This window comes from Ursus americanus, chromosome 8 (assembly GCF_024610735.1).
Source record: "Ursus americanus isolate L20-20 chromosome 8, mUrsAme1.1.p, whole genome shotgun sequence".
Lineage (NCBI taxonomy): Eukaryota > Metazoa > Chordata > Mammalia > Carnivora > Ursidae > Ursus > Ursus americanus.
In genome coordinates this window covers 34,122,713-34,145,241 of record NC_142134.1, presented here as the reverse complement: position 1 = coordinate 34,145,241, position 22,529 = coordinate 34,122,713, and the positions used below count along the sequence as shown (strand labels likewise).

The following is a 22,529-nucleotide window of genomic DNA, read 5'->3' as shown; positions in this document are numbered from 1 at the left end:
AACATAACCAGTCCAGATATTTCACTGCCCAGATATCTATTTCCTTTGAATTTAAATTTCCTCACACAGCCACATATTCAAATATAAATTTGAAATCAATAACTCACTATAGATAGGATATCTCTTCTAATATTTGGTGAATCTATAATATAGTCAGAATGAAAAAAAGTCACTTGTTCAAGTTCAAACATTGCTATCCCAACCATTTTGACTTTTGGAGATTATAAAACAAAATTATTTCATATCAGGCTTTGGGAATATCAGTATGTCATTAAGGATGAATCAGAATAGCCCTGACATTGCATAGCAATTCACAGGTTTAAATGTGCCATAATGAGAGACAAAACAACTTACAGACAGGATCATACCTCATGTACTTTAAGAATCGTATTAGTTATGACAGTTGGATTACATGAAACTTGACTGGCAAAATGGACATTGCTTCCTAACAATTTAGTCTCCTAAGATTCTGCAAATACATCACATAGGTAAATTGAATTTTTGACACTTATATGAGTTTCTGATGCCGTTAAGTATACAGCAATGTAAATTTGACCAGTATTTTAAAGCAGTCACAGTGAGAAGAGGTCTATTTTCAATACCAGGTACATTAATATGTGCCAGTGGTCTATACTATGATTTGAACTGAGTCCACAAGAAAATATTGGCTTAAGAAGAAAGTTAAGAGAAGTACTTATAGCAAGGGTCTTTTAGTCAGTTAAGAAGATAGAGAGAAGAAAATTGTATTATTCTATATATCATTAGCTAAATTTCATAATAGAAAACATTAATGAGATATCAGAAAAAACGTGTTTTGAACAATATATTATTATACTGTGTGATTTCAGTACCTATATATACCATAATGTAATAGATTTGATATGTAGTTTCTTTTCAAAATATTATTATCTCAAAACGTTCACAGCTTTTAATATCATGTTGCTGGAAGATACATTCTTTAGTTCCTTTTTTTTTAATTTCAGTTTACCACTTTTGAGCAAATTAATCACCAATCTCTCTAAAATTTGAAGATTGGGGAAGCAATCTTCCAGCACTTTTTTTTTTAAGATTTGACATTTCTCTCTATTAACATATATAAGTTGTTGACTATTTTGAAATATACTTGAGAAAGAGAAAGTTGGATATATCTTGTCAACTCCTTTTAAGAATCAATAGAGCATCTGTGGCCACACAGAGTAACATTTACTAACATTAATGTAAAATAAAATTTTAATTATTTTTAACAAATGAATTCAACATTAAGCAATTCTTAAAAATCATTCAGTTTGTATGTATGTGTGTATGCTGGTGTAGGCACATTTGCTTCTGTATGCCACAAAGTCTTGATGGTTAGACTATGAATATTCATCTTTAGTAGTACAGCATAGTACCTGATATTTTAACTTGATTAATGAGTATTTGTTGAATTAAGTTGAATTAAATAATTTTTGTTACTCAAGTAGCAAAAAAAAAAAATTTTAAGATAAAATTGAAAAATACAAAAAAAAATAAACTATTATTTTGTGAGATAATCATCAGAAACTTATAAAACAGTTCCTGTGAAACAAAATTTTTTAAATTACCAAATATTATTTGGCTTCAAATTGTAACGATTCTTTATTGAAGAAAACTTAACAATATGTGGGATAAAATTGTTAAAATGATGTATACAGTATGCTTAATGAAGAAGAGATATTTTGAAAATCCTATTAAATTTTAAATGGGTTAAATATGATTCATAAAAATTCACTCTTTTCCTGGAATATTTTGCATGAGGTTCATCAAGGATGTGGTTAACAGATCTCTTTTGTTGTTTCTAGCTCAGGGAGACCCATATAATCTATTTTTTTGTGTGTCAATTGGCACATTCATTAGAATTTCTTCAATGACCAGAACATCAATATTAACAGGATTTATTAACTTATCTCAATCTTGAAATCTAATTGTAATATGAAAAAATTGGTGAGATTTTTGCCCACTGGTGAAAGGTCTTAATGGACTGTGGTGATTAGATTTCTAGAAGGAAAATAGCCACTTAATCCCCATAGCTTTCACAAAATATAACCTTGACTGTTAACCCAAGGCTGAATAACCTGCCAAATTGTTCCATATCTTTATCTAAATTCTTGATAAGACTCATAATTTTTGTGCTGAGGAAACTATTATAGAAAGACTATTAACTATTTCTAGAGTTAGCAGTGGAGAACTTTTTAAAGAAAAACATTCTGCCACTTCTTCCCTTACAGTTATCATTCTTCTAGCTCTTTCATAGAAAGATCAGGGAATTCTACTGCCTTGTCCAGGAGGCTCCTTTCAGATTGCCTAGAGAATACTCATTATTCTATACTATATATCATAAATCCTTCTACTGTGTTATCTTTGTTTTGAGTTACTCTCCTTGAACCTTTCAAAGTTTATCATTGTTTATGTCCCCCTGGCCTTTTGGCAAAGAATTATATGCATTTCAACTGTCACAATAAATTATACATCCTTTTATGTGTCTGAAGCTGCAATTGGTTTGCTAATTTCATTGCCTTTTCTTGCTTCTCTCTCCCCGTCCCCTCACCCTCCTCCCACCCCAGACTCTCTCTGGTGTACTCAGAGACAAGTAGTCCAATAAATTATAAACATCACTGAAACTTTGTATGGTGTTACTAACTAATAGATAACACATAGGTCATGGGTAAAATGACTTGGTTTGTCTTTCAGAAACTTCTTTTATGACACAGAATGAGTGCATGAATTACACTTCAATTGATTGTCATTCACTTTTTACTTCAGTTCATATATTACTAATTCTTAGATCAATTTCACAGGAGAAAAATCCATTGGCAATTTCAAACCATATTTGCATTCATTCCTCTTATTCATATTAACTCTTGTTTTTAATTTAACAATTGATCTTATATGGTGCTATGTGACATTAGACAGGGATTTCAATTTTTATAACCAATTGTGAACTATGCATAGACTTATGGCAATATTATTCATAACATAATTTCTAAAACTGACTTTCAAGTTAGTTCTCTATTTGCAAATGAGGACTAATGATAGCATTTCTGAAGTAAAATACACAGGTATTATTTGAATTTCTGCCTAAAAAATAATTTAAAAAATGGGGGCGCCTGGGTAGCGCAGTCGTTGGGTGTCTGCCTTCGTCTCAGGGCGTGATCCCGGCGTTCCGGGATCAAGTCCCACATCGGCCTCCTCTGCTGGGAGCCTGCTTCTTCCTCTCCCACTCCCCCTGCTTGTGTTCCCTCTCTGGCTGGCTGTCTCTCTGTCACATAAATAATAAAATCTTTAAAAAAAAATAAAAAATAAATTAAAAAAAATAATTTAAAAAATGTGACTCAGTAAAATAGAGGCAATGGAGATTAGTGGTTTGAGTACAGATTACAGAATCATATTCCCTGAGTTTGAATTCCAGCTCTGCCACTTACTAGCTATGTGACCCTGGGCAAGTTACCTAATCTTTTTCAAAGAATTTTATCTGTGAAATGAAAACTAAAGTACTACTAAATTATCATAAAGTTGTATTTTTAAATATTTGCTACACAGAAATATCTTAGGATATTCATAACAAAGAGTGACTATTTGATACAAGTTAGCTATATTTATTTCCCTTATTATGAATGTTAATGCAAGGGAACTAGAATAGGACATACAAAGATATTATAAGGCACAATATGTGATAGCAATAGCTCAACTTTGATGTCAGCTATAATCTTTCAATTTGAAAAAATGAAAGCATAATTAAGGAAAATCAGAGATTCTCATAGAGAATAAAAATGCATTTATATCTTGATAATTTAGTGAATTTTGTAAAGATAGACAGATTATCCCAAGTAATAGAGAAAGACATGAGAAAACATGGGGTGGGGGAGGAATTGGGATACTCTGCCTAAGAGACAATTTAAATTAAACAATTTTTAAAAGTGATTCAAAAGTCCAAGAAACAAAGAAAAAATGATGCTATAGTCATTGGCAGAAAGTATGAAATTTAACAAAAAGAAATTTATTTGAAGGAGAATTAGCGGTTTTAAGTATCAAGGGATAGTTATGTGGAGAAAAATCTTATAGGTTTTAGAAAAAATTTTTCCAATAAAAATAGATTTCTGCAGCCCAGGGATGGTAATGAAAGCTTAGAGAGTTATGTTTTTGAGGAATAATGTTTGAAGAGCACAAGAATACTAATATTTGAGACACCTAGATTTGAGGAAAGAAGAGAAAACAACAACAAACATCACAAGGAAGGAGCTTTTCTTTTCATTTTCCTTGCCTTTCATAGTTTCCTCTAGTTTTCTTAAACACAATTGCTTGTCAATTTTGACAAATATGTTACTAGTCCATAAAAAAATTGATGAGTAGAAAAATTCCATAGAATACCATTCTAATTTCATGATGGCATTATTTATTTTCTTTCTTTCTTTCTTTCTTTCTTTCTTTCTTTCTTTCTTTCTTTCTTTCTTTCTTTCTTTCTTTCTTTCTTTCTTTCTTCTTTCTTTTTTTGCCCAAAACATCTAGTTTGGGTTTTGCACCCAATTTCAACATGGGGGTGGAGGGTGTTCCTCCATAACAACCTATGCTTGGGACACCACCATGGTGTCCTACAATTTAACTAAATTCTCTCACTATCTACCTGGAGGTACCAACAGGTTCCACAGGTTAAGAGTTCAGTCCTACAAGACTGCCCTTCCATTAATTCTGATACCAGTTGCAAGTCCAAGTTGTCACCTGTGCTTTTGACCAACCACTTATAAAACAAAGCTTCCCATGACCCCTTCCTCAGGTATTGCTAATTCATGAGAGCTGCTAACAGCACTCAGAGAAATATTTTACTTGTTAGATGACCGGTTAATTATGAAAGGATATAACTCAGAAAGAGTCAGGTGGAAGAGATGAATACAGCAAGGATGGAGAAATACCTCAGAGCTTCCATGCTTTGTCTGAAAAAAAACCACACTCCCTGAATCTCCACAGGTTCTCCAGAAGCTGTCAGATTCCAGTCTGTTGGCTGTTGACACTTGATTCAAACTTTATACCATTCTCCTCCCCAGAGGCTTGAGGGTGAGACTGAAAATTCCAAACCTCCTGGCAACAAGCCCCCATTCTTAGCTGTAGTCCAAAATTTACCTCATTAACAATACAAAAGACACTTTTGTTGCTGTCATTACTCAGGATACTCCAAGGTTTTTAGGAGCTCTGTGCAGAAACTGGGATAAAAACCAAATATACATTTCTTATTATAAATCAAAACATCATAACATCCTAATTTATTTTCATAATTTAAAAAGAAACATGATCTAGAAACACTAAAAAGCATTTACTACTTATAATTTTCTAAAAAAAAAAATAAGGATTCGAACTTTAGTGTCAAGTAAGGATCCAAAATATTTATGATGAATTATCCAAAAAGAAACTATTCATCAAGTGTTTGGTACAAATGTTCACATTAATCAAAACCTTGCATGGTTAATCTTGTCAATTATGTACAAACTTTTATATAAGCTTTGAAAATATAAATATTGATGTAACTTTAAAAACATTTAGCAAATGTTATATGATTTGTTACTACATAAAGATTGAATCTCATTCAATATTCTTCAAATGTTCATTGGATTTTATATCTCACTCAACTTTAAAACTGTGGATTTGTCAGTGCTAGATGAACATATCTTCTAGTCTCTAAACATAAGAGAGTTTTGTTTTTAAGATTTTCTTTATTTATTTGACAGAGAGAGAGATAGCCAGCTAGAGAGGGAACACAAGCAGGGGGAGTGAGAGAGGAAGAAGCAGGCTCCCAGCAGAGGAGCCTGATGTGGGGCTCGATCCCGGGACTCTGGGATCATGCCTTGAGCCGAAGGCAGATGCTTAACGACTGAGCCACCCAGGCACCCCAACATAAGAGAGTTTTAAATACAGATTAGAGCAGAAATAAATGATATAGAAACAAACAAACAAAGAACAGTAGAACAGATCAACAAAAATAAGAGCTGGTTCTTAAAAGAATTAATAAAATTGATAAACCCTTAGCCAGATTTATCACAAAGAGAAGGACCCAAACAAATAAAATCACAAATGGAAGAGGATAGATCACAACCAACACTACAGAATACAAACAATTATAAGAGAATATTATGAAAAATTATATGCCAACAAATTGGGCAATCTGAAAGAAATGGATAAATTCCTAGAAACATACAAACTACCAAAACAAAACAGGAAGAAATAGAAAATTTGAACAGACACATAACCAGCAAAGAAATGGAATCAATAATCAAAAATCTCACAACAAAAGTCCTGGGTTATATGGCTTCCCAGGGGAATTCTAACAGACGTTTAAAGAAGAAATAATACCTATTCTACAACTGTTCCAAAATATAGAAATGGAGGGGTGCCTGGGTGGCTCAGTGTTAAGCGTCTGCCTTTGGCCCAAGCTGTGATCCCAGGGTCTTGGTATCGAGTCCCGCATCGGGCTCCCTGCTCCACTGGGAAGCCTGCTTTTTCCTTTCCCACTCCCCCTGCTTGTGTTCCCTCTCTCTCTGGCTGTCTCTCTCTGTCAAATAAATAAATAAAATCTTTAAAAAAATAGAAATGGAAGGAAAACTTCCAAATTCCTTCCATGAGGCTAACATTACCTTGATTCCAAAACCAAAGACCCCACTAAAAAGGATAATTAGAGTCCAATACCACTGATGAACATGGATGCAAAAATTCTCAACAAGATACTAGCAAATCAAATCCAACAGTACATTGAAATAATTATTGACCAGGATCAAGTGGGATATTCCTGGGCTGCGTGGCTGGTTCAGTGTTCACGAATCAATCGACATGATATACCACATTACTATAAGAAAGGATAAGAACCATATGATCATCTCAGTAGATGCAGAAAAGCATTTGACAAAATACAGCATCCATTCTTGATAAAAAAAAAAAAACCTTCAACAAAGTAGGGATATATGGAATATATCTCAATATTATGAAGGCCATATATGAAAGACCCACAGCTAATATCTTCCTCAATGGAGAAAAACAGAGAGCTTTTCCCCTTTGGTCAGGGACAAGACAGAGATGTCCACTCTCACCATTATATTTAACACAGTACTGGAGGTCTGAACATCAGCGGTCAGAAAACAAAAAGAAATAGAAGACATCCAAATCAGCAAGGAAGAAGTCAAACTTTCACTATTTGTAGAGGACATGATACTCTATATAGAAAACCTGAAAGACTCCACCAAAAAATTGCTAGAACTAATACATGAATTCAGGAAAGTCATAGGATATAAAATCAATATACAGATCTGTTGCATTTCTATACACCAATAATGAAGCAGCAGAAAAAAGATCAAGGAATCGATTCCATTTGGAATTGAACCAAAAACCAAAGAGGTAAAAGATCTATACTCTGAAAACTATAGAACACTTAGAAAAGAAATTGGAGAAGACACAAAGAAATGGGAAAATATCCCATGCTCAGGGATTGGAAAAACATTGCCTATCCTACCCAAACCAATCTACATATTTAATGCAATCCATACCAAAACTAATCGACAAATCAGGAAAGAATACCCAATGGAAAAAGTCTCTTCAACAAATGGTTTTGGGAAAACTGGACAGCCACATGCAGAAGAAGGAAACTGGACTTTACACAAAAATAAATTCAAAATTGATTAAAGACCTAAATGTGAGACAGGAAACCATCAAAATCTAGAGGACAACACAGACAGCAACTCTTTGACCTTGGCTGGAGCAACTTCTTACAAGATACGTCTCTGGAGGCAAAGGAAACAAGAACAAAAATGAACTATTGGGACTTCATCAAAATAAAAAGCTCTGCACAACAAAGAAAACAATCAACAAAACTAAAAGGCAACAAACAGAATGGAAGAAGATATCTGCAAATGGCATATCTGATAAAGAGTTAGTGTCTAAAATCTATAAAGAATTTACCAGACTTTACACCCAAAAAAATAATAATCCAATTAAGAAATGGGCAGAAGATATGAATACACATTTTTCCAAAGAAGACATCCAGATGGCTAACAGACACATAAAAAGATGCTCAACATCACTTATCATCAAGGAAATACAAATCAAAACAATGATGAGATACCACCTCACACCTGTCAGAATGACTAAAATTAACAACTCAGGAAAGAAGAGATGTTGGGGAGGATGTGGAGAAAGGGGAACCTTATTATACTGTCGGTGGGAATGCAAACTGGTGCAGGCACTCTGGAAAACATTATGGAGGTTCTTCAAAAAGCTAAAAAAGAACTATACTATGACTCAGCAATTGCACCAGTAGGTATTTCCCAAAGGATACAAAAATACAGATTTGAAGGGATACATGCATCCTGATGTTTATAGCAGCATTATCAAAAAAAGCCAAACTATAGAAAGAGCCCAAATGTCCATTAGGTGGGCTAAAAAAGATGTGAGATACACACACACACACACACACAGGAATATTACTCAGCCCTCAAAAATAATGAAATTTGCCATTTGCAACAATGTGGATGGAGCTAGGGTGTGCTAAGCTAAGTGAAATAAGTCAGTCAGAGAAAGACAAATACTAAATGATTTCACTCATATGTGGAATTTAAGAAACAAAACTGATGAACAGAGAGAGGGAAACAAACCATAAGAGACTCTTAATGATAAAGAACAAACTGTGGGTTGATGGAGGGAAGTCGGTGCGGGTTGGGCAAGATGGGTGATGGGTATTAAAGAGGGCACTTGTGATAAGCACTGGGTGTTGTATGAAGGTGATGAATCACTGAATTCTACTTCTGAAGTCAATATTGCACAATATGTTTACTAACTAGAATTAAAGTAAAAATTTAAAAATATAGATATATACACATATATATGTATACATACACACGCACTTTATAAATGATTAATTTTTTTAAAAGATAGTTTTATTTGAGCCTAATTTATGATAGCTGCCTGGGAAACATGCTATTCACAAGGAAGAAAGTGCTCTGGAGAATGAAGAGTTTCTATAGGGTTACATACTTTGTACGTCTTGTAAAAGCTCAAGGGGTTATCGATTAGCATATAGGCAGGAATCACAAACTTTAGTTTAAGGAATGCAGGCAGTAAGAGCATTGATTTATATCTTATGGACAAGATGGTTTTCCTTAGGCTACTCATTTATAAAGCAAGTGTACAAGGTATGCTTGGTGGGCCATTAATCAGCCTTTTGATTTAAATGAAGTTTATTTACAGTCCTGTTAACTTAGAAAGAAATTTAAAATGGCTTCCCTTGTATATCAGATCTTTAGAGAGTTTTTCTCTCATCCATTTTAATTATAAGTGGTATTTACCTCCACCAAACAATCACAGAAGTCATCATTCACAGTAAGTGGTTGATGGCTAGTTCTTTTTAGATATTATGCATAAAATTGTAATAGTATTCAGAGCACCTTATCTTGTTGTGATTACAAATCACTTTTAGCTACAAAACCAGTAAAAGTTTTTAAACATTTGAAAAAAAGTTGTTTTTTTAAAACTATTTAGATGAAATCCTACCTTTATACAACTTTCTATAGCAATGGTATTGTCTAACCCCCGCTGTAGATTCCTTGGCTTCCTTCCTTCCCAAGACAAGTAATGACAGAGTTTTGAAAGAATATATTCACTAGACCTTTGCTTTAAAAAATCTTTAAATTATTTTTATTTTAATATATCTTCTATTTTATCCATGCTCACTATTGCATCCATCCCTCTTCTAGAGAGGTCTAGACTATAGGAACTTAAATACTTTTGAATATGATAAAGCATAACAAAATAACTTGTAACATTTGGGCAAAATTTTTCCACTATAATTTACTTGTTATTTGGGCAAATATTTTGATTGTTGATTGATTAAATCCACAAAATGTAATATATCATTACAGATTTAAATTAGTATATACACAGTTGTCTGTGGCTTTTTATAAGTTCTATTATTTTCTAAAAATATTAACAATTTTTCTAATAAAGTCATATTATAGCCTAAAAGAGAATTAAATTTAAAATAAAGAAATCATGGAATAGTTGTTGATTTGAATAACGTGAAATAAGGTAATGCTACTCAGTTTGAATATGTAATAGAGGTGTTTTTTGTTTTGTTTTGTTTTTAAGATTTCATTTATTTGACAGAGAGCAAGACAGAGATAGATCAGGAGCATGGGGAAGGGGTAGAGGGAGAAGCAGACTTCCCACTGAGCAGGGAGCTGGATATGGGGCTCGATTTCAGAACTCTGGGATCATGACCTGAGCTGAAGACAGACGCTTATCCATCTGAGCCACCCTGGTGGCCCGAGTTTGTTTTTAAACATGGAGAGTTTTTTTTAATACCTTGAAATCCTAATACATATTCACATAGTTTTAGTCAGAGTGTCACCTGGACTTCTACAATTCTTAATTTTTCAGCTCAGCTTTAACAAGGTTTAATTTTTCTGCACAACCTTTGTGAGAAAATGACAGTAAAGAGAGCATGCATGACCTATGGACCGTGAACGTGACGGTCTCTGAGACTCTCTAGGAGGGGTTTCAAGATACAAGCAAGAACAATCGTCACAAGTGTGAATAAAAACATGTGTGGAGGTACAGAAAGACTAGGGAGTATTGCAGTTGAGGCATTTCACAAATTTTTGGTGAAGAGGAGAAATAGATGAAAGTGTATGTGCAAAATTTTTGGTGATGAGAAGAGGAGAAATAGATGAAAGTGTATGTACATACATATAATTTAATATTTTATTAGAATCTCTTTTTCATGAAATCATAGCTCTTTCCCTCTTATTTTAACAGCTAATATTTTAATTGTGGTTTCCTTCCCATTCTATTTCTTCACCAGTCTGACTGCCATGGTATCACCAAGGTAATCTAAAAGATGACTCTTCTAATAAAGATGAAATAAAAAATTATAAACCCTGGAAGAGAATAAGATAGTCATTTTACACGGCAAGAAAATGACAGTAATGAAAGTTTAGAAATAGAACTAAGAAAAATGTAAAGCTGACACAAAGTCAGAGAAATATTAGGGAGACCAGAAATCAAGATCAGTCAAAACACCTAAGAGAACAATGAATAGAGATAAAAGACAAGGAGAACTCTCCCTCCAGGAAACCCAGTCCTCTGATGACTTTGTTTCTTTCTTTACAAGATTAACAATTCCTATTATAACTGCAGGGCTTACAAATAAACAGCATCAGAAGTATCAGAATAAAAAATTTATTGTAAGTTTGTAAAAAAAAAAGTAAGTTTGTAAAAAACTAACAACTGCAGTTAAATATAAAGGATTATTATTATTTGAATATATTTATGAAATTCAACAAGGTATTCAATGTTACTGGGTTTTAAATACACTAAACATAAAATATTAAGACAATCAACACATAATTTTGTTTCATTTTTACCATTGTAAAATTATTAGTGTTAGCACCACTTTTTTGCTTGCCTTTTATTATTTAGTAGATACATTAAACATAATGTCCAATTTAATTGACTTACAGATAATTCTATGTAATTTAATGCAGCAATAAATGTTTTTATACTTTGTAAAAATTAAAGACCAGTAAGTTTTTGAAATAAAGTACAGTGAATGCAAATTGCCTGAATATTATATTTATTTTTTATTAAAGTATAATTGACACATAATACATTATTTTCAGGTGTGCAACATACTGACTCAACACCTCTGTATATTTGAAATGATCACCTCAATAAGTAAAGTTACCATCTGTCACCGTACATCGTTTTTATATTGACTATATTTCCTATGCTGTATACCATATCCCCTTGTGTTATTTATTTCATAAATGCAGGATTGTACTTTTTAATCTCTTTCACCTATTTTATCCATCTCCTTATTCCCCTACCCTCAGGCAATCATTAGTTTGTTTTCTGTATTTATGAGTCTCTGTTTTGGTTTGTTGATTCATTTGTTTTGGTTTTAAGAGTCCATATGTAAGTAAAGTCCTATGTATGGTATTTGTCTTTCTTTGCCTTATTTCACTTTACATAATACTCTCTAGTTCTATCTATGTTGTTACAAACGGATATTCTATTTTGTGGCTGAGTAATATTCTAGTGCGTGTGTGTGTGTGTGCGTGGGTGTGTGTGTACCATATCTTTTTATCCATCATTTACTGATGGGAATTTAGGTGGACACTTATGCCTTCATATCTTGGTTATTGTAAATAATGCTCTATGAACATAATGGGTGCATTTATTTTTTGAATCAGTGTTTTGATTTTCTTTGGTCAAATACCCACAAGTGGAATTGTTGGATCACATGGTAGTTCTATTTTTATTTTACAGAATCTCCATGCTGTTTTCCAAGTGGCTGTACCAATCTACATTTCCACCAACAGTGTACAAGGATTCCCTTTCCCCCACATCCTCACCAACACATTTTATTTCTTGTCTTTTTGATAATAGCCATTCTGAGAGATGTGAGGTGATATCTCATTGAGGTATTTGCATTTCCTTCATGATTAGTGATATTGAGCCTTTTTTTAATGTTGGCCATATAAAATATGGTATAATAAATACAATTATCTAAATATTATCTTTCTTTAAGTGATGGGTATACTTTTCTTAATAACATTCATTTTATAAAAATGAAAAGATCACAATTTACATATAGTTGTTAAAGATTAGAACTGTCGCTAGGAAAATAAATAAAATAATTATCAAGAAATCCTTAAGTCTAAAAAAAGAAATTGTCTTGAAATAGTTATTAAAATGAATCACATTGTTGTCATATATTTTTTAACATTTTATTTATTTTTTACCTATCTATCCATCTATCTATCTATCTATCTATCATCTATCTATCTATCTATTTAGAGAGTATGAAAAGCAGAGAGGGAGGGAGAGAAAGACTCCCAAGTAAGCTCCACGCTAAGCGCGAGATGAGCTCTGGCCTCAATCCCACAACCCTGAGATCATGACCTGGGCCGAAACCAAAGTCCAATGCTCAACCGACTGAACCACCAAATGCTCCTGTCATATTTTTAGTTATCCAGTTCAGAAACTGGACATTTCAAAGATTTTCTGTAAACTACTTTACTTATTCTTGGAAATAGGCTCTAGACTACATATAGAACTTCTGGCTCAAAAATTTTTAAGATTTCTTGTAATTGTTACATATGTCTATACATATTACAAACTATCATACAAGCAGTCATAGACTTACACATCAAGATAATTGCATATTTCTTCTACACATGCATTAGCCTTTGATTCATTTCCTCTTTTCCAGACAATAATAGAAATCATATTTTTATTATGTTGTCATTAATTTAATTACAATCATTTTCTTGAAATTTTATAGTTTATAGTAAAGCTTTATAGTAAAAACATTAATTTTCAAATGTCTTCTCACTTATTACTACATCTAAATTTTCTGAAACCATCTCATTAAATAAGTTTAGTCTAAGTCTTTCCAAAGATGACAATTCAATTATTAGTTTGAGAACCATATTTTATGCAAAGATAGGAATAACTCAAAACAACTGCATTAGTATTCAATTAAACTGGAAATACTTGTGTAAATAAAAAAGGGTAATATGGTTAACATAGGTAATGTAATGAGGCACAAATTTGGAGTTTGAAAACATTTTCCCTAATTTAGAAAGTACTTGCAAAAATATACAGAGGAATTTGTTTTTTTAGTGTAAAAGAATTCCTATGTGAAAGAGATTTGACCAGTATAAATACATGCAGTAAAATTTTTGCTTAATATTTTGCTTACATATAAGTAAGTATTTTGTCCCAATTAATGTCTCTCATAAATAGGATGTTTCCTGTTATCATAAAAAATGTTCAAATATGAAGGAGAAAACAATTTTGTGAAAAACTAGGAGTATTGTGGATTAGAGTTAGATATGAAAATACAGTCAAAACATATACCATATTATTTCTGAGTTTCATGTAAAAATATGGTTTCCATACACTCTTTCCATCATAATATTGAACTTATTCTTACAGATACATTTGAACCAATTTGAGAAAACTGTAACATAAATTTTAAATTATACATAAAACTTACATGCTTTGTGGAATTTTTGTTTAACATCATGAATAGTAGATGTTTGTACCACCTGAAAAGGAAAAGAAAATATGTAGAGAGAATTATTTTTAAAATTATTTATTTGTTTGCTATATTTTTAAGAAGAAAACATAATTTAGTAAAGTATAAAATTATTATGAAATAACCAGTACATTTTGTTTGACTTTTCAATCATTACTGCTTTGACAACCTTGAAATATTGCATCAGTATGCCTTTTTCTAAAGTTTTATTTTTGTATGTAGCAATAATGGTGTTATTATATGAGCCTATCTAAATGTTCATCTCAAAAATATATTTTTGAATCTTCTTTGCCAATAATATTCAATTTCTGGTTTCTAAACTGGTGAGACTACCAGCTAAAATATGAATAATTATACAAGTTAGACAGAAGGTAAAAGAGTTTGCAACAGAGGAGTTTCAGTATATGAAGCTGATTTATACGGGCAAAAGAGGGAAATGTTTACTTCAGAATATCATCAGAAAAAATATCCTATCCAAGACCCCTCATTAGTTATGTTATTAATAATCCCATCCCAAAATGTTACAGGTCTATCAAAATTCATGTTAGATATATTAGATATAAAACTAGATATATTATTATTATTTATTCATGTTAGGTGTATGGATTCATCAGAATTGCAAAATGTATGAGGATGAGAGTTTTATTTAAACACCTCAGGCCATCACAACATTTTTTGACTGTCTGACTTTGCTCATATCAAACTTGCAAACTAAAATTTTTCCTTACCTCTGGCCCTTTTCACTGGCTTATGGATAAAACCCAACAATACTTCAAGATCTATAGCAAAGGACATATCCATGCCCATACAAGAAAATATATTTCTTATCACTAAACACATATAGAATATTGTGTTCATTATGTATTTTATTGCTATACTAAAATCTTACAGCTATTTCGGGAGAGTGAAGTGAAAAATAAAATTGCATAAAGGATGGCACATAATAACACCCCAGGCAGTTCTAATTAACATTATTATATTATATTTATATTATATTTAATGTTTAATTAAATATTAAAAGTATAACAATGAGTGCATTGATTTTACCATATTCCACTCTCTGATTAATAAACCAAGGGTGTGCTATGTTATTCATAGAAATTTTTTTTTCTGATTTCTTCTATGCATATGGTTTACTAAATAAAAAAGTTCTAAGATTTAAGCACAAAATGATGATATTAATTCCCATTTGGGTAGTGCTATAAATAACAAAAGGACCTTAAAGAATCTGTATGAAAATTTCAAATATTTGATAACATCGCTCTTGTTTGGAAGATGTCATAAAATATTTATGAAACCGTTTTTAGTGAGGGTAGTATATATTTATATACTTGAACGTATTATACCTCATTTTAATGTTGATAATTTAACTTTTATATTTGAATTATATTTTTTAAAACATGGCGCTTTGTTTTAACATTGTTCATGGTTTTATCTTACCATTACTTTATCACAAAACAATTTTATATGTTGCTTTCTCCGATAAGGATGCCGAAAATCCACATACTATTTCCAGAGTATCAATTATTTGTCTACCCTTCATTTCAAGGGCCATCTAATTTGGAAAAGCAAGTAATTTTCATGATCAATAACTCCTTAAAGTTCGCTGTTGCTCAGCTATCACTTGATGAAGACATATTATCTTGTGTTTACATGCTAGTTCTTCCAAACATCTCTGAAGTCCTTGTGGGCAATGACCTGGTGGTGTTGTACACATCTAGTGTGTTTCAACATCTAGTGCACCATATAGCATGTAATCATGTTTAAAGTCACTTCTGTTGAAATAAAAAATAAAGCTGTGAGTGCAAAGTCATGTGAAAACAAGTTTTAAAATCTGGTATGGAAAGTCTTTCTCAAGTAGGTTTCTGTGGAAAAGCTATATACTTTACTAGAATAATTTAAAAGAAAGTCTTCTAATTTGATATATGCATTTTTTCTTTGAATTTGCTAATTTTCAAAACTAAGATTATATTCTCCTGAAAGAAACCTACATGTGGAAATGGGTTGTTATTGCAAGCTTTTAACAAAATTTTTAATTTGCTTTTTAAAAATTACGTTTGACTTTCACATGTTAGAAAAGTGCTGATTTTGAATAAATCTTTAAGAACTGCCCTAGCTGGAGCAATTTTAGTCAAATACAGAAGAAAAAAATAATTAACTATTAAATGATTCAGACAGTATTGCTCAATTAACCACAAGACTGTGCTTGATCAACTCCTTCAGCCCTTCAGTTGTACTCAGAGCACAGAGAGGAAAAGATGATAATTAACAGAGTATATAAGACTTTCTGATTACTAAAATCGATGTCACTGTTGCTTCATCAGGAAGTTTATTCATAATAACTTCTACTTTTTAGCCAGTTTTAATACCTCTTAAAAAAGAGAAACTATCATCACAATAATTTATTCACTTCTATAAATCACAATTAATTGTGCAGATGGGAGACATAAGTATTCTGACATCTGAAATCCTGAAATTCTCTTCATTAATGTTTCTTTCTCATTAGAGGAAATTAATCTTAAAACGTTAAGTAGACAAGGCAAATGGTGTTTGTTAGTTGAATCAAAAAATTACTTCTAATTCCAACTGATCATGATTGAGTTTTGGGTTATTATTACTTTACCCAACAATGTAAATTGATAGACTTTGAAAAAGCTTTTCACATTTAAGTGAAATCTAGGATTTGCTTGAATTCGCCACCTACGCAGATAATGCAATATTACACAATTAAAATTGCTACATTTTAGAACTAAATTTTAGCTACTTTCTCAGGAACTCCTTGAAATGAACAGATGTCTTTAGAATACTGCTTATCCTCCTTAAAGAAATGAAAATTAAGGGATAAGGAAAAAACAACAACCTCTTTGAAATTCATTTGACAATAATTGCAATGCACAAACCAAAAATTGTCAGTAAACTTCGTTTAGAAAAGAAATGTGTCCAACAGTAAAGACACAGAAAAACAGAATAAAAGATGAATTGAATAGAAATGAATAAATACAGAGGCATGAAAATACACACACATACAGGCAAAATATCTAGTGCAGTTTTGCTGTCATGAGCTTTTTGTTCCTGGTTTTGGGGACACAGGGAAGAGTACTAGCCTGGAGAACCATATTTTAAGATTGATTAATTCAGGAAAGTGAAAATATTGCTCTAAGAATTTCCATTGGAAAGTTTTACATTAGCAAATGGAATACGTACTTACATATACTGCATATGTTTTACTTGGAATGGATAGGAAGTATTCTGAGTACACAAATATTATTTTACTAATAAGTAATATTCAGACCATAACTAAAATATTTTTATGATATATTTTTCAGCTTTATTGAGGTATAATTGACAAATTAAATGGTAAGATACTTAAAATGTGCCATGTGAGGATTTGATATACATATACATTGTTTGTTAAAGAATTTCCCCCGTTGAGTTAATTAACGCATCTGTCACCTCACCTTTTTTTGTCTATGGTGAGGACATTTAAGTTCTACTCTCTTAGCAAATTTCAATCATACAACACAGTGCTATCAGCTATAGTCATCAGTTTATACAATAGATTCTCTGACTTTAATCATCTTATAACTGAAATTTTGTACCATTTACCAACCTCTCCTTATTTCCTCCATGCCCCAACCCCTGGAAACCACTTTTCTACTCTGTTTCTAGGAGTTCATTTTTTTTTAAATTCCATATACAAGTGATGCCATGCAGTATTTGTCTTTCTCACTGTGACTTATTTAACTTAGCATAATGCTCTCCAGCTTTATCCATGTTATTGTAAATCACAGAATTTCCTTTTTCTGATTACTGAATAATATTCCATGTCAATAATATAGAAAACTGTTCTCTCTCTTTCTCTTTGTTGTAAGTTTTCTAATGACAAAGGATCTTTAGTAAAGAACTGAGAAAATCATGAAATAATTTTTAACATTTAAATTATCTTTTTAACAAAGTTTTAATCATTTTAATTCAAGTTTCATTGAATGCACTTCTCAAAATAGGTTGTGCCACAAAAAATGGTTCAAACAACACACGCTTATTTTTCACACACACTGCATGTATATCACAGACTGGCTGATGGACCTACTGCACATTTTCCTTACTCTAGATCTACAGTGAAGAAGCAGACATCGTATGGAACATTGCTTACTTCCAAGGAAGAAGTTAAAAAAAGAAAAGGTGGTGAAATTAGATTAGGTTCTGAAAGCTTCCCTCAGGAAATAAATGCATGCCTCTCACCCTCATTTCACAGCACAAAACAAGTAACTTCAAAGAAGTAGGAAAGTTTAATTTACCAATCTCCTGTGTGAGGACTGGCCAAAAATTCTTAATAAACAGCACTAATGTTTACCAGTTTACCCTTCTGATCATCAAATATTTGGCCCTCTATCCCTTACATTTCAAAATACACACACCATGTCCTCAGCTATATATCTATCCTCTTGATGGATAGATATAGATATATAGATAGGTTATATGTTATATATTTTAAACATTATTGTAGTATTATAGTAGTTGGAAAATACAGGGTTCCTTTAGTATGTGGGGTGATGGGGAGATAGGATATAAAATATAACTCAGTTTCCCTCCTTCACATAAAGTGTATGCTTTCCATCCCTGACCAAGACATTAGTTTCTTGGGCACATGAGAAAAATAAAAATGGTCAGATCATCAAATGTAAAATAAATATAAGATCAGCTATTTTTTTTCAGTTTTTTCATTTTTTTGTTATTCCTTTTTTGTTTTGTTTTGTTTTTATTTTAATTCCAGTTAGTGCTATATTAGTTTCAGGTGTACAACATAGTGATTCAATAATTCCATACAAGATCAAGTATTTTTTTACATGAATTATAAAATTACTTCTATCACAAGCATGTCAAGAAGTGTACAGTGTCCATAAAATCATGACTGCAAATAATAATCAAAATTTATTTTTCAATGAATATGGCAGACAGCTTAGCCTCGGTTCCTCATGGTACAAAAGTGACGACTATAAGCCATGGCAGCATAATTTTCTCCATTGTTGTACAGCTAGCATTTCTTAAAAATAGCTTTAATCAATTTCTTTCAAAAATAGTTTTGAAGGACATAGGCTTCTAGAGTGCACTTTTCTCATAGGCTTAGTTGTAGAAAAGGCAACCATATCATTTATAATCCCAATGCAGACAATTTTAAGTGTAAACAAAATGTTATCATCAAATACAGCATGAAACTGGGATTAAAAAGTGTAATACAGGTAAGGAGTTCTACCACTTGTCTTCTGGACATAAAGTGTCCTAAACAGCTACTAATGGACCTTAAAGAAACGGAATGTTATTGAAACCTAGAACTTAGATCAATTTCAATGCTTGATATATACTATTTGCTACTCTTTCATCTATTACTTTGATACAGATTATCATGTTTCACTACTGAAGTGTGTTTGCTAGCAGTCTAATGTTGTAATTAAAGCATTTATATCCTTTTTGTTTTAAATTAATATGTATTGGAGAACTAGCATTGAAAACAATTAAGAATACCGCTAGCAGTCATAACATCACTGAACGCTTGATAAGAGTCCACCACAATTCCAAGACCTTTGCCTTTCTTAAGTAATTTAATTCACATACCATCTTTATGGTTTTAGATATAACGTTATTATCTTCATTTTACATACAAGAAAACTGTGACTCTGAGTGGTTAAGTAATTTATCTGGGTGACACAGCTAACAAGTTACAAGAATGGACTTTGAATGCAAATAGCCTGGTTCAAAGCTTATTCTTCACCGTGGTACACAACATAGCAGAGGGGGTGAAAAAGGTGAAGGTAGAGGAATGGAGGAAAATGTATTGAATGTTTATCATTGTAAGCACTGCTTTAAGATCTATACAGATAGCACTTGGTCATCATAAGCTACCTTATGAGGTAAATGACACTGAGACTTTTTAAAAGATGAAGAAATTGTGGTCATGAAATATGAATGTCCTCCTGAAGTTACACAACCAGGAACTTAATTAATATGGATAAAAAAACACTTGAGAAAGTGTTCACTGTCATGTCTTGCTGTTCATAATATTTATTCCAAGCATTATATTTTAGATATTTATTATACAAATCAATCATTAAGCATTATACAAGTGCAAACAACATTTGTATTTAATAACATAAGAGGATCCAAGCTAGCCACTAAAATGATATGGTAAATATGTATGGAGCTCAAAAGTATTAATTGAGCACCAACTATGTACCAGTAAATTTTCTGTGTCAGAGAGGAAAAACTCTCTCTCTTTCTCTTCTCTCTCTCATTTTATTTAAAAATAATAGCCAGCACTTACGCAGTATCTTATATGTACCAGGTACTTTTCTAAACATGTGAGCTCCTAACAACCCAGAGGTAGGTACTGTTATCCCCAGTTGACAGAGCAGAGATTGATGCACTTAGATGTTAAGAGATCTGTGCCCTGTCCCATAGCTAATGAGATGCAGAACTGGTTTAAATACAAGCAGTTTTATACCTGAAAGCACTTTCTGAAATACAATGGCATAATGGCACACATTGAACTAATATAAATTATAACTAATATTTAAGAAATGAGACAGAATAAAGAAATATATCTGTAATATATGCGAGGATAATAAGTTCTAAGAAGAAAACATAAAGAAGGTAAAAGATCAGAATAATGGAAAGAAGAAATATGATTCTGATAGGAAAGAAAAGGTATATGAGCAAAAGCACAAGCTAAAAGCAAACTTTGCAGATTGCTTGAAGAAGATTCTTCCAGACAGAGGTAACATCTAGGACAGAGACCCTGAGGGACCACATCCAGAGTACTTGAGAAATAGCAAGCAAGCCAGTGTGTTCGGAGCAGAGTGAGTTAGAACAGTGTGGTTAAAGACATGACCAGAGAGATGAAGGTGGGAAGTAATGGACAACCTTCTAGAATATGGGAGAGTAGCTTGGATTTTCTTCTGAGTGATCTATGTAGCTGTTGGAGGGTTTTCATCAGAGCAGTGTTATAACTCAAGATTTAAAAGAATCAATCTGGCTTCTGTAAATTGAACAGTCTCTAGGTGAAAATTAAAATGATAATGCAATAATAAATGTATTTGCTTATAATAACAAATTCCAAGTTCTATTTCACCTGGTGATGCTGTGGAACATGTATAAGCTATAAATACAAACTATAGTATATTTACTGATTTGCTACATATACCATGCGTGTTTGGTGAAGACCCACATAGATCAGTCGGTATGTTAGAAGTGATAATGATTTGAACTAGGATGGTAAAGTTCAGAGATATATTGTGCATAGAATAAAATGATTTACTGATTGATCGAATGTAGTACAGACAGGGAGAAATCCTAGAGAATTGAAGCAGATTGATAAACTAAGGTGAGGTGAGACTTTCTCTGTCAGCTCATTAAAGAATTAACTCCACACATGAGTTCTCTACTGATAGAAACACTTTGATCATCTTGCAATCACTTGCTGCGTGTTAGTGTCTTCAGCCTCCCAAATGAATAACCATGAGGCAACAGCAGGGACCCATCTGAAAAAAATAGCACATTCCATCACACATGCATTATGTATTATAGTACTCCACATGCTGGTCCCTCCTTTTAGGATGCATGCGATGGTGGATGACGTGAGTATTTAGAAGAGACATAATCTGGCAGAGGGGATATGGTGTCATTGTGTGCAGAAGCAGAGCTAAGCTGTGAGTCCAGATTTTTTCTATTACAGCACAGTATAGACGCAAGAAGAAATAGCTTGAAAATTAAGTATTTTAGTGAAATTGTACTTACATATTTAAATCATGACATACATGGACCGTTAATTTAAGTTATAGGAATTCTATTACCAACAAAGGTCTAAGAAGACATTATGTTCCCCTGAAACTAATAATACAGTATATGTTAACTAAACCGAATTCAAATAAAAAATTTTTAAAAAGAAGACATTATGTCTATGCAATGCCAGAAATGCTGATTGAAAGTAAAAGCAAATAAGTACATTTATGGATCTTTGTAGGAAAATGTACTTGACTTTTTTTCTTCTCATTTTGAAATGAAGCAGATTTCATTTTAGCCATCAACAGCTCAGGGTTTGTGGCTGTTCTTGCTGTTTGTATGCTTCTTATAATGTCAAGTTAAAAGAATTCTACATAAAATATCTCTTAAGGCAAAAGTAGTTTCTCAGGAACTTTAGTGTGAAAAGCTCTTTGAAATTTTCCTATCTGTAAAAAAGAAGTAACATATCTTCTGAATGTCTCAGGGATTCTATGTTAAAGTCCTTACTAAATTAAGTTCAGATTACAAATGGATTTTATTAAATGAAGTTAATGAGAAACCGATAATAAATAGATATTCAATGGCACACAGACCAGTACTGACAAATGAAGGATTCAGTTATATAGCCAGTAATTCATCAAATGTTTTGTTAAAAGAAATT

At 32.2% G+C, this 22,529-nt stretch overlaps 1 protein-coding gene across 2 annotated transcripts in view; it reads right to left on the bottom strand.

Moving 5' to 3' along the window:
* TECRL (trans-2,3-enoyl-CoA reductase like) overlaps window positions 1–22,529 on the bottom strand; it is a 96,870-nt gene that overhangs the window by 58,440 nt on the left and 15,901 nt on the right. For both annotated transcript variants that reach the window (XM_087864111.1, XM_045771495.2), the window contains exon 2: window positions 14,051–14,102. In XM_087864111.1, coding sequence (XP_087720237.1) covers window positions 14,051–14,102 — 52 coding nt within the window. The remainder of the gene's footprint in view (window positions 1–14,050; window positions 14,103–22,529) is intronic.